At 40.9% G+C, this 13,879-nt stretch overlaps 1 protein-coding gene across 1 annotated transcript in view; it reads right to left on the reverse strand.

Annotated features, from left to right (window-relative positions):
* Positions 1-7,060: 7,060 nt before the first annotated feature.
* The window catches only part of GRM3 (glutamate metabotropic receptor 3), a 64,325-nt gene continuing 57,506 nt past the window's right edge, over positions 7,061-13,879 (reverse strand). The window contains exons 5-6 of the mRNA XM_084206027.1: positions 12,977-13,151; positions 7,061-7,198 (exon numbers count right to left, since the gene is read on the reverse strand). Coding sequence (XP_084062153.1) covers positions 7,125-7,198; positions 12,977-13,151 — 249 coding nt within the window. The 3' untranslated portion in view covers positions 7,061-7,124. The remainder of the gene's footprint in view (positions 7,199-12,976; positions 13,152-13,879) is intronic.

A 13,879-nucleotide genomic window follows, 5' to 3' on the forward strand; every position in this document is an offset into this window, starting at 1 on the left:
CAAATTTATGTGAATTGTGGAATGCATCAAAACCAGAAAAGAGACATGGGCAGAAATGGTGTTTTTACTCTAAGGAATATAGATTTTTGATTTTATATGACTGAGCTAGGTCTATCAATAAAAGAGGGCCCACTTTTAAGTAAAATTTAAATTAAACTGAATTTTCTGCACTCTAAATATTTTATTATACTCTAGATGTGAACAAAAATTTTATGAAGCTTAGATTTTTTTTTTCATTAGGGAAAATTCAGCTCTGTTATTTTATAGTTCCAGTCAAAGAACACACACTTTACTCTTTTGATGGGAGATCCTTCAGGCATCTTAACTGAAGTGGTGTACATTTCTGTTGGTCTTGAAAAGGCACTTCACTTTCCCAACAAAGATTTTTATGGGGTAATGTTGAATGTATATTAAATACACATTCCTTTTTTGTATATTTTGTACCATTGCACACTGATTATTGTACATTGTATTTGTTGTCATGATGTCATTTATATATGGTTGTCAAAGATGATATGCTCACAGAGTAAATGGTTATGGCTTTGGGATTTCACTTCTTGAATCTTTTATGATGAGGGGTTTTATGTTGTTAATTTTTATTCAACTAGTGTGTTGTAGCATCAAAGATATATATCTGATGGACATTCATAAAATAAAGTAAAAATATATTTGAAATTTTGGACTTGAGATATTTGGTGGCACTGCAGCCTTCCCTGAACATTTCTGATCTTCAGCAATGAGTAGAGCTTTTCACTGCCATCAAGTTGCATTTGTCTACATCTCCTTTAATTGTCCCCCTTCTCTCTCCATGTGTTTTCTCAGCCATAATTACACTTCATTCTCCAGAATACCTTTTTTTTTTTTTTATTACTGGACCCATACACTATGATGCAGAAATGCCTTAATTTTATGAACTATATTTAATTTGAAATACCCCACAGGTTTCATTGGATTCCCTTCTCTTTCTGTTATATTTTCCAAATAAAATGGAGCGGAATTTTTTGACAGCTGTGACAGACTTTGCTGTATGACTCTTCTCAGCTCTGCTTCTAAGTGGTTTATCATGATGTTGAACATTCTCCCAGGCAGTCTAATGGTGTATCTGGTGCAGTGCTAACATAGTGGGAAGCAAATCAATGCTGTAGACTTTATTTACCTTAAAATAAGAAGAATTTTCCAAGAATTAAACAAGCGTAAACTGAAATATTTGAGCTGACTTCTGCTATTCGTTTCTTTCTGTTAAAGATGTAGTAGAGAGGGGAACTTTCCATTTTGCCATAAGAGACAAATTTTGGAAGTCTTTAACAGTTCACTAAAAAGTCAGCTATGTGTGACCTCTTCCAGTGCTCTGCCAAAATATACTTACAGCAAACTCCCCCTTTTCTTCCACATGGAATCACATTAGAAAACTGTTATTTGATGCCATAAAACAATGTGAATCAGTCTGTTATGTGTTCACTTGATTAAATGGAATACATTTTATTGCTGCATTTGCATGCTTTTCTTTGAAATCTGGAGTCAAGCAACTGAATCTCTGTGAGGATTAAGCAGATTTTAGTGGTGTCTGTATAAATTATTGGCAAATTAGCAGAACATCATTGTCTCAGCTTTGACAGTGCTTGCTAGGGGGGAAATGCACAAAGAATGAGTTCTGGCTTGGCTCTGATTGTGTTAGTTGGTGTTTGTAATACTGAATACAATTGATTAAGGTTTAGGGGAAAACTATGTCTTAGAGCCACAGAGGGAAATTACTGAGTAGCTTCAATGATCTATAATCTTTGTTCAAAGAAAGGATTTTGCTATTTGCTTTTGAAAAATAGGTTCTGGGATTCTTTGATAGTAGAGGGGAAAATTTGCAGGTTTTGTCCTTCCAGAGCCAGTAGTACCTGTAAAATTCAGGTACTTAATTATAATCTGATAGCAGCAGATGTCACCATTTAGTGGTTGTTGACTCTTCTCCAGCAGTGACCAACACAGATGCTTCAGTGTAAAGTGTAGAAGCAGCTACAATTCATGCTGACACACCAGTGGGGATTTCCTCCTCAGCAAGGAATGCTGCTGGTTGGTCCATATCATGAAGCATGGAGGATTTAAATATCCATTCTAGATAATTGACAACTCTCTGGGAAGCACATTCCATTCCCTCACCACCCTCAGAGTGTTTTCTCCTAGCATGTAATCTAAATATCCCTTGTTTTGGTTTAAAACCATTCACTCTTGTTCTGTTACTGCCTGCCCATATAAAGAGTAACTTTTTAATAAGCCCCCCTTAGGTACTGGAAAGCAGCAATGAGGTGTCTGCAGAGCCTTCTCTTCTCAGTGATAACCTCAAGAGAACTCTCGTGATGTTCTGCTTGTCTTTGGTGGTGTTCTCTCTTAGTCTTTCCCCTTGTGTGCTCCATTCACTGAATTCCCTTGTTTTTATCTCTTGTTGGAGACTTGGGAACTGTACTGCTTTGGTACAGTGATCCTCATATCCTCATATGCAGGTGGCACATCCCTATGAGGATATGAGGATCACTGGGGTTTCAATGGTATAGAAATAGTATAATTACAGGGTAAAACACAGGTTTTAAGGTTTTGGTACAGGGGGGTTACGGAGACAAGATGGAGGGACTTAGGGCCTGCCTCGTGGTTCTTCTTCCTACTTCATGTCTTCCATTTTCTGTGTGACACAGATATTTTTTGATACCTTTGTGAAGGTACACTTGCTAATAAGAATGATAAGTATTGGGGACAAAAGGTAAATAAGATTTATGTAGGTTTTGTTATAAAAAGACATGACTGCCTCGTGGGCGGTCAGAGTGCCTTTGGCTGCCTTGCTGGTCAGATCCCAGCTGGGCAGAGAGAAAACTTTGTAGATAAGAAATAATAAACAACCTTGGAGACCAAAAACCTGGGAGTCCAGCCTCGTCCTTTGAAGCCCGATCGGAACGAACCATCCTACGCGTGTCTGGGCAGAGACGGACAACAGCTGACCCGGACAATGCAGTGTGTGTCACAGTGCACAGTGACATCCCCAGTCACCTGGCTGGATGTGCCCACACTGAATTCATGCATTAGGAGCAAGGGAGACACAGGAATAGAGGTGGTCATAGGCTGCCGGTGTGTTTTGGTTCTTCCTCAGGATCTGTACGTGAGGAGCTCATCAGGAAGAATTCTCTAAGGTCGGTGGAACTGTGAGGCTGCTGCTGTAACAGCGCCCAAAAGCCACAGCAGGGTTTTGTGATGTGTGTTTGTGTTTGCTACCCCATCCTTTTCCTCTCGCAAAACCAGCCCAGCCTGGTCCTGGCCTTTTCTTCTTGCAGTAAGAAAACTCAGTTTTGCCTGTGTTTGTGTTGCTGAGAAGGTTTGAGGTGGCTCTGGATAAACAGCTTCTGCCCCTAGTCTTGCAGACTGCAGGCATTAATGAGTAGGCAATGGCACCATGGCCATCAGACTGTATGTGGGGATAGTTAAGGGTTTGCTTTGGTTTCCCTTACTCTAATTGTACTAATTGGGTTAAAGATTGCAGTGGCAATGTCCTTAGAGCTGAAATTTCTGGGTGTGGTCAGGGTATTTTGGACATATTTTTTCTGATTTCCGGAATTTGTTCCATTCTGGGGGAACATAATACATTTTAAATAGCTTTTGATTTTTCAATTTGAAAAGACAATTCATTTTTAAATTGGTTTGACTATGTGTGAAAACATCTGTGTTCAATTAATTAAGGAAAAACAATTGCTGGAAGAAAAAAATAAAATATTTTGGTTTTCCACAGTAGACTTTGGTCTTGTTTTCAAAATTCACAGAAGATTTGAAAACCAAACAACTCTTCTGGAAAAACCAAACCACCAAAAACCACACCCAAACCCATGAACAAAGACAAAAACCACAACAAACCTTGTTTATTTCAGATTGGCCTGCAATAAGCTTTTTGAGTCTTATTTTTCTGTTCTGCTAGGAAATAAAAAGTGATCAGTTTTTCACAAACCTTTCTGCAATTGCGATTTTTATCAGAGAGCTGAGGTACTTGGAACCTATGACTTCTGAGTAAAAGACTGAAGTTTATTTTAGCCTCCAGCTAGACATTGTAGATGCTGGGTTAAGCCTTGCTCTCATTCACAGCCTTTCTTCTGATTTCAGCATTTTACTCCCTAGTGTGCAGGGCTCAGAGCAGTGTGATTACTCTCAAGGCTCACAGTCAGGGTACTTGGGAGGAACTGTGGTAGGACCTCTTCTGCTTTGAGGTGAATTCCTCAAATCTTTAAATATGATGGGAAAATAAAGATACTGGAAAAGGTTTGTACTCTAAATTCAAGTTTTACATAAATGGGTGCAAAAACTATGAACTGTTATAAATACAGAAACTAAAATAGTGATGTGAAACAACAGCAAAGAAAAAAAAATTGCCTTTCTTAAAAGGTTTTCATGCCCATATAGTGTGGAAAGCCTCTGCTTTGTCATTTTCCTTTTCTGTCCTGCTGTGTTTTGAAACTGAATTATTTATCAGGCAATACCAAACAATTTGCATCCATGGACATCCAATGGATAGTAGTGAAAGGCTTTCAAGACAAAGCCAAATAAAGTACAAGAATGTCAAGAACATTCAGTGGGGATAGAAGTCCAGAGCTCTGCATGTTTTGGTTGTTGGGTTTTTTGTATGAAAACACCATATGCAAGTGGCTTTCAAGCCAACTAAGTATTCATAGCAGGTGTTCAGACACAGACCCTGGGTCATTTTTTCAATAGTGCTATCAAAATGAACGAAAACTCCAGCACAGTGAGATCCTCACCTGCTATAAATTAACTTCAGTAATGTCAATTTTGGTTCTGGGGCTGGAATTCATCTGAAACAATGCCTTAATTTTCAGTGCAAACTCTGTGATCTGAGCAAGCTGTGCTCGCCTTTATTTGGAGAGTTTCATTCCTGCCTGAAGTGTCTGCCTGAGAGAAGCCAGGGGAATTTTGCCTACTTCCTTCCACTGAGTACAAAGGGAGAAGGGCTGACAATCTCAGATGTAGCTATTTACTTAGTCCTTGTCAGCAGTGAGTGTTAGATGAGGTGCATTTGATCCTGGTTGTGGCTTTCCATAAAAATTAAGAAGAAACTCTCATTGGTCTGGGCATTTTTAAGAGCTCCATAAAGATGAGGTGTCAGAATTATGGTCAGATATTCTGACCTTTTGTCACATGTGACCAGCTTCTCAGCCCACAAAAGAGCACACCAAAGTCAAATGAATGGGGCTGCCCAACCTGAGGGGCTTTAAGAGGTCTTGATTGGAAAGGAAGACTCCCACCTGCCAAAACTTGACCCTGGCCACTGCATCAAGGTGAGAAACAAGCCTGAAACATCAGGCATGCCAGAGGTTGTGGAGAGGAAGAGCTGAATGCAGAGCTCTGCAGGTGAGGTGGGCTGATCTGTGTGCCCATTCTGGGGAAAGTCACAGGGATTCCTGCTCTGGACAGCTCCATGATGCAGAGGCTTAAATGGCTGCCTCTGTCAGGCAAGTGCTGACATCAAATGGTCTTTGCTGGTGGACATGTGGATGTTTAGAAAATACAAGCATCCATCCATAAGTAGGAATTTTAAGAACGTGCATCTTTAATTTTTGCATTCCAAGTAACAGCTACTTCCTGTGCCAGTTCAGCCCTAAAGGACTTGCAGCTTTCCAGAAATGTGTGGAAACCTCTGCAAGTGCAGGAGAATTGGCCTCCAGAGAACATGCACATCCCACACCATGTATCCATGGTCTCTGACTTTCACACCATGTATCCATGGTCTCTGACTTTCAAGCCTCGCTGCTGTTGCTTTTGAAGTCAATGAGAATTTTGCTGTTGACCTCAGCTGGAACGAGATCAATGGGAACAAGCCCTTAGGTAAATATGCTCAGACACATTAATCAAAGGTGTGTTTGTTTCCTTAATGACTTTTTAGACCTGGCAGAAGAGAGGATTTCAGATTGTTTCAACAGAGTGAGGGCAGCTTTAAGTGTGCAGTTTCAAAAGCCAGACTTTTATGGTATTTTGCAATTGTCTAAGTAGGTGGTGTGTATGTCTTGAAGCATTTGGTTTCAACGTAAAGGTCACCCCAGAGATGTGTGTAAATGTCTCCTGCATTTCTCTATTTTGACTTTCTGGTCTCTGTGGTGCTCCAATTACCTTTCACAGCATTGTTGATGCAGACAAGCTGAACCAGCTTTGTTTTGGCTGGAGAAATTAAACAGACTTAGCTAATTTTCTGACAGATTTTCTTCCAACCTAATCTAAATTCTCTTTGTTTTTATGTGCTACCAATCTATTCTGTGCATGGCATCATTTAGTCGTGCCAAATGAGTGAACTGGGAGTCAAAAATTTTTGACTAGTGTTTCATAAAGATGAAATTAGACATTTTCACTTTTGAAAATTACCCTCTATTTTAATAACAGAAAATGAAATTGAGGAGCTTTAATAATATGGGAGTTTTTTAAAAAGAGGGAATTTCTATGTGACTTTGAAAAAGCGTTAATCATAAGCACATATATTGTGATATGGATTTTATAACACAGGCACCCACCAACACACAAATACCTGTGTACACACACTCCAGAATTTTTATCCTTTTTACCTAACCTCCTCTCCAGAAAAATGTAATGACCTTGAGAGAGTAAGAAACAAAAATGAAACCATGCTGGAAAACTTTTATCTTTTTATTATTGGTGCCTTTACATTAATACTGGTGTTTTGTGCTGAGAAAACCAATCTGTTACACGTAAGGTAACTGTAATATACAACATAGAAATGCAGTCTAAGTTAATTACAACAAGGAGCTACAAAAAAAATTCGTAGGAAAGAAGTCACCTAACATTGCAACTGTGCTTGCAACAATCACTCCCTTACTGCAGGACTATGCACATTGTGAACCATGGTTATTTACATGTCCCTTACAACCATTAACAACAGAAGGGCTAAAATCAGTCTAAAAAGTTCCAGAACGTCACTATATACTGTACAATCCTCAAAAATAATTTATTACACTGTTTCTAAAAAAAGGTACTAATTTTGCTTGGATGTCTGTTGTTTTCTGGTGTTCTCTGGAGTGCACAACATGTGCAAAATTTTGCCTAACAGTCTAAAAACTCAAGAACTGAACCACGAGCCACAATCACAGAGACGAAGTGGTGGAGTCCAGAACTTCCCTCCCGTTGCACACGGTTGGCACGTACATGCTGGCAGATGCTGGAAGAGAAAGAGAGGGGAAAATCAGCTTACTTCAGCACAGCAAAAGGGGCTTACACACAGGATTAGAATTTGTGCTGCTCTGGACTATCTCACCCCATTTAACCAAGGTGCCTAAGGAAAAGTCACCGCCTGTGCCTGCAGGAGAGCTGATGGAGGTGCTGCTGGCATCTCTACATGGCAACTCAGACCTCAGGCTGAAGCATCCTCTGAAGAAACCTGATTTCACTTTGCTGCCCACTGGGAGCACAGAGGGTGGTTACACTTCTCCAAGAAGTGTTGGAATAAAAGACATGATTTTTTTTTTTTTTGTTGGATGATTCTATACCACTGGGTCTCACTCTGTAGCACTTTTCATGGTAGTGTGAATTAATACAGCTATAATGGTATCAAAATACCTCACTAGAAAAAAAAGTGAACTTCTGGATTTTTTGTGTTTTATTGGTAAGAAATGCTAAGGTCTGATCCTTTGAGCTTTCACATAATTGGAGTGGCCATTCATGAAGAAAATGTGTGTAGTTTTCAATCCAGGAGATAATCTACCATATTAGAATTCTGTGTCAATCACCTTTTAATTAATAAAAATTAGAATTCTAAGAACATATTGGGTGAAGTGAAGAAATTTTTTAATAACTGAATTTAAAAGAAAGGTTATTTCTCACCTAATCCCAGAATAATTTCTGCCTATAATACACTTCACTTCTAGGAGCTCTGGATCAGGATTGAGTATGCATCCAGAGGTGAGGACCAGATTCTGATAAACTTGTTTACATGGTATAACATTTTATACATCAGTTTTTCATTGCTTTAGTGTTATTAAGTGACAATTAAATCTGAGTATAACAATCTGTATCCAAATGTATTTGTATTTTGAGCAGAGAATATATTACCCTATTCTGCTTAAGTCTGGTGAATTTTAATTTAAAAGCAAATTGTTTGGCCCATCTTTGTTAAAATTATCCATTGGGCATCAGGAATGTGTTTTCAGATACTCTGTGACATCTCTGCTCAGGGCACCATAAAGCTGCTTTTTGAAAGATACATTAGGTTAATGGTAACAGTGACCCAGAGAAATGTGATGCCTTCATCAAAGAAAACACACGGCAAGCAATGACTTAGTAAACTCAATCATCCAGTGTAAAAAGCAATTTATGCAGCTGACAAGGGCATGCTCAATCTTCCACATCTGCTGCTGGCTGCACTCTCAGTTGCACACTGCTTCTGTAAAGATGCTCAGTATAATTTTTAGAAAAATGTATTCTTTCTTCAAATCAGCTCGTGTTTTTCATTCTTTCATTGACTGAATAAATATTTCATGGAAAACAGAATTGATTTAGCAAAAGAAGTTTAGAGGCATCTACTAATAACTAATTTAGGGGACTAACCAACTACTCAGAGGGCAGGACATCTTCCTGAAACAGGAGACCCAAGAACGAGCCCCTCTTCTGGATGAGGTGAATGGAATTTGATCTCTCACCACATGGATGTGTGCTGTGAGTCACAGGTGTGGAGGAGCTGTTGTATGTAAAAGACCACAGGGCATCATGTCTGTGGTTTCTAAAAATTAATTTGTATTTTGTATTCTGGTTTTATACTCTGTTTTTAACTGGGTATAACGGGGCAGCACAATGACCTAAACTTTTTTAATTGTTATTTTTATTTTCTATTTTTTGTTAGAAAACAGAAAAATCAGTTCTGCTCAGGAAACCGGATTCAAATCCCTGTTCTACTGCAGTGTAGACAGGCAAAGGCATTTTGTTTCCATGAACATCAGTCACTTTACCAGAATTTTTTTAGCTTCAGGCTTTTTTTTTGAAGTCCAACACACTGACAAGCATGAATAGCTCAAATACTATGGTAACTGGGTCAGGAGGATATCAAAATTGGACAGAAATATATGGTGCTAGGTGAGAAATAAGTGGCCTTGCCTTTTAAATTTCCAGGCTTCCTGCACAGCATGTAGCTCTCTTGCAGTGCTGGGATGCAGTTATTAACTCTGCTGGGTGGAGTAAAGTGTTCACACTGAGCATTCAGCTCTCCTGAGACAGAACAAAAGACTTTGCTTTTCATTACAGACCTCAGCAGAGTTAATCACCGGCCCTGCAGGGTTCTGAGCTCCACTTCGTGTCTGATAGCAGCCACCAAGGGCTTTCCTGGAATCCTGCTGCATATGCAAGAGACACTGCACCTCCACTCTGTGCTGAGACCAAGGACAGAAGTGTGACATCAGCAGAAGTTGGGATTTGGCTCAAGTTCATGCTTTTGATCTCCCTCTTCCTGGCTGTCCCTCATCTTGCTTAGATAATCCAAGGAAAAGAACCAGAGGCACAAAGCAAGAGCCCGGCACTGCCGTGGTGACCTTGCAGCTTTGCCTACACAGCCAAGAACAGGCAGACCTGAATTTGCAGTCTGTGTGCCACTGGGAGTCATAGAGACAGAGAATATCCTGCCTTGGAAGGGACCCACAAGGGTTGCTGAGTCCAATTCCCCTCTGTGCACTGGGCAACCCCAGGAGTCACAGCCTGTGCCTGAGAGCATTGTCCCCTCTACTCATGCTCACAGCTGGACAGCTGTGAGTTAATCTCTGTTATGGCAGGGCTAGTTTGGAGCCAGGCCCAGGAAAATAAATTCAGAGGGAATAAAATTACCAGTCTGGCTATAAACAGTATGTTCAATTCTCCTTGTGACCCCTGTGCAGGCTGCCTGGAGGAGCTCAGCTCGGTGTGCAGCTCTCCATGTGGACCTACCTTGGATAAATGACATCTGGGTGTAAAAGCTTAGTCTGAAGCATGAAGGTGCTTATGAATTCAGGAAGGTGAGTCCTCCACGAAGTTTTATGGGTGCTGAAGCCCATAAAAGAGGAAAATGGGGGAACATCCCAGTGGGGGAGGCTCTGCTGGGACAGCAGAACTTATGGAGCACACTGCCAAATGGGAATTTTCAGAACCAAAACAATGTGTACAAATATATACATTTCAAAACATGCCATATACCCAAGCACACTCTTCCCCTGCCTCTGTTTGGCTTAAATCTATATTCTTTTTTTAGTCCAGACTTCATCTATCAAAATGATCAAGCTCAACACTAACACTTAGACTACCCAAAAGAATCATGAGTGCCACCTTTTCTCAGAGTGACCAGATTTCATGGTTCAGGAAGCTGTGTTAAAAACTGTCTGTGTCACCTGCTGTTCAAGAGCCACTATACTCGTGGTATTCATGATCAATGGAGTGAAGAGGTGGTGGCAGCCCTGAGATGCAATGGAGGTGGGAATCTGTGGAGTCAGGAAAAGCACTGACCTCTTGAGCTCTGATAATGTTCAAGAGATGGCTTTTCAAAGTTACTAGGATGCCTAAGAGTTAATTCTGATGAGTTTGATATTAAGAAGTTTCTGAGTGATGAAAAATGCCATTGAGACCAAAATAAAGACAAGCTGACAGCCCCAGGAGTGATGAGAGGAATATTTTAGACAAAGATTAGAAGCAATTTGGATGGCAACCTTTTTGAGTTTTATAAAGGACTAAATAGTGGAATAAAAATAATGGAAATTTATTTTAGATAATTTTAAATTAATGGAAGGGAGTAAGGGAAGATTTTTCATCTTGAAAATATTGTCACTGTGATAGACAGTGTTATTTTCCCAAATAATTGTCCTAGATGGAAACTATAGGGCTGTTTCCTTTGTATGTGATGGACCTTTTAGCCTTACTTCCATGGCTTCCCACGGGCTAAAAAGCCCAACAAGGTGAGCAGCCCTCATTCAATTAGGTGGGAGCAGTAAAAGTAAATAACTGCATCAACCTTTCTAAACAATGAAGTTGTAAGAGATTGTAAGCCTGGATTTTTATGCTTTTCTTAATGTCCTCAAGCTGTTCACAAGCCTGAAAATGCAGGTTTTAATGTGCACTGAGGATGTCTCTCAGTTGCCTGCACGCTTGCACATGTGTTATTTACCCATTAAAATAAAAGTATCATATTCCAAAATGCAATCCAGAATTCAGCAGAAAGTATTTATGAATCAAAATTATTTCTGACTAAGCTCATTCCATATCATGAGAGTGTTAAAAAACTTGGAAAGACCACTTCCACAAAATTGATAAGGAATGAAAAGAATCTCATGGGACTTACCATTTCACCAAGGGACCACACTTCTAAGAGTTTTTGGGAAATGATTGGTCTTTTGGGAGTGTTCAGCACTTCAGGCACATAGTGCCACCTCATTAAATTTTCCAAACTAGCAGGAGTGGTTGCTCTCTGGTGTCAGGACCGGATGCAGTCCTGGCTGATGACACTGGGGACCTCCAGAGCCAGATGGCTGATGTCTTGTTAGGGGACCCTGGGAATTCTTGCAGTGTGTTTGGGGATGGGAGAGCCAGGAATGGCTGGGATCCCTTCACTTCCTAATCCCTGCTCATGCAATACATAGCAGGGTGCCAAGTTGCTTCCATGCTCTTTTTGAAATCTGAAGTGCCCAAGCTTTTGAGACAATTTTGTGACACTCAAAAACCTCAGGCTTATTGGATTATTGTGAACTTGCTGGAAAAGCCTTGCTCTGTGCCCTCCCTTTCCTGTTTCTTATTCCCCTCCTCTTTACAGTTGTAGTGTGCTTTTCTATTAGATTTCCAGGGTGGATATGCTGTCCAGAGAGCTCTGTGGATGGGGTGCTGTGTGCTCCCATCTCTGATGAGTTAAGTTAGTTAAGTTAGACAAAGAAAAAAATCCAAAACAAATATACAGGTGAGCTTTTTTTTCTTTGTAATCCATAAAACTCTCTGAGCAACTCACCCAGAAAAGCAGTGGCAGCCTCAAAACAAAATCACAGCTTGTGATGAAGAGAGTGAAGATGAAGGAAAGAAGGGAATCAGAGCAAATGAGTTGTCCTTGCCACAGAACACTGATTGCTTCTCCAGGCTGTGGCACTGACAAAGGCCATTGATCACGCTCTGCATACAGATGCAGTTTATGGCATCTCTTGGATGCATTTTCTGCAGACTTGGAGCCTTTCCTTATAATGCAGGTGATGAGCCATTGAGAGCACGCTGTGTTGTGGCCCAGATCCTGTCAGTGTGCTGCTCTGACAGGAATTCTCCGAGGCAATCTGCTCCTGTCACACTGCCAGAGCGACAGTGGGACACGGGGTCTGCTTGGGGTGCGCATCAGGCTGGAGCCAGAGCCTGCAGAAACTTTCTGCTGACTTCAGTGAGCTCCTGAGCAGGCTCTGAGCTGACCCCCATGCGAAGAGGATGGGTTTTCCTCTCCAGACACAAAGGAAATGATGCTTTCACAGGGTTACACTGTCACCACATTTCTCTTCACAGAGAAAAGCAAGGCACTATTCTTCCCAAGAATATTTCTGGGTTTCAAATTCTCTGAACATCAGAGAAAGGAAAAAAAATTTTCACCATTTTCTGTGCCTGTGTTGTGCAAAAGTAGAATGCAATACTGAGATTGTTTACCCAAAGTGCTGGTGTTTTGTTTCCTTGGCCTGTCAGGGCCAAGTGTGTGTGTGTGTTGGGACTGTCGGCTGGCAGTCACAAGATTCAGTGCAGTTGAGTTCTTGGCAGATTCAGTTTAGATGTAATGTAATATAGTGTAATATAACATAAAATAAATTAATAATGTAATTAATTAGCCTTCTGATAAGATGGAGTCCTCCTCATCATTCTCTCCCCTTCCTGGGGGCTTTCCCTGCAAATACTATATTACATAGCTGAGCCCACCTTGTCTTCACCCAAACCCAGCACACCCCCACAGAAAGGTGACAGACTTGTTACTTACACTGGGAGTACGTGGTCCCGGTCCCACTGACACTGAACCTGTTGAGGTGGAGTCTGTGAGTGACCACGTTCTTCTGGGGCTGGAAAAGGATGATGTGCACTTTGGGCGCAAACAGGCAGCCCAGCACAACAAAGCCACTGAGACTCACAGAGATGCACATGGTGGTGGTTTGCACCTAGGAGAGAGTGGGCACAAAGCACTGGGTTTCAGTATGGAGAGCTCTGGAATGCCAAATATTAGAAAAATTACTACATAACAGCATGAACCACAGTCCTGGGGGTTTGCAATGGTGCAGGCTGGTGTGAACTTCTGTTGCATCCCACAATCCCAGTGTCATGGGAATGAGGTGGTGGTGCCCTGTGTCTCTGCATGTCAGGGAGAGATTGATTGTGCTCTCCCTTGTTTTAGTGCAGAAAAGAAAGATCTGCTCTCTTTCTCTCCTACCCTTGATCTCTAACTTGATGAGAGAACCCTCTGTAGTGCTTGTCATGCAGTATCTGAGCAATGTTGGCTGCAGTGGGAACCAGCTCGCACAGAGTGTACATCATCTGGGTTTGCATCAGTTTTCTCATCCAAAACATCTCTCTGAAAATCAGTTTATCTCCAGTCCTAATCAGAGAACTTGAGTAAGCCCTTGCAGAAATATAGGTGTGATTTGGAGTAAAGATAATATCTGGTGACTGTTTTCAGACTGGGTCTGAAAGGTGTCCTGCTTTTGAGACCTCACTTTTTGGGCTCAGAAATGAATTGTTTGTAAGGCTACAGGATTTTAGAATAGTTGCCTTGGGGCATTTGTTAGTGTAGCTTTGCTGGCACTGTCTTTTATCCTTTTATTCAATAGTACAACTAGCTGCTAGTTTACTGCCTCATTTTCAGTTTATATTCTTTTCTTTCAAGCAGATT

The sequence above is a fragment of the Fringilla coelebs genome, assembly GCF_963513975.1.
Source record: "Fringilla coelebs genome assembly, chromosome: 5".
NCBI classification, from domain to species: domain Eukaryota; kingdom Metazoa; phylum Chordata; class Aves; order Passeriformes; family Fringillidae; genus Fringilla; species Fringilla coelebs.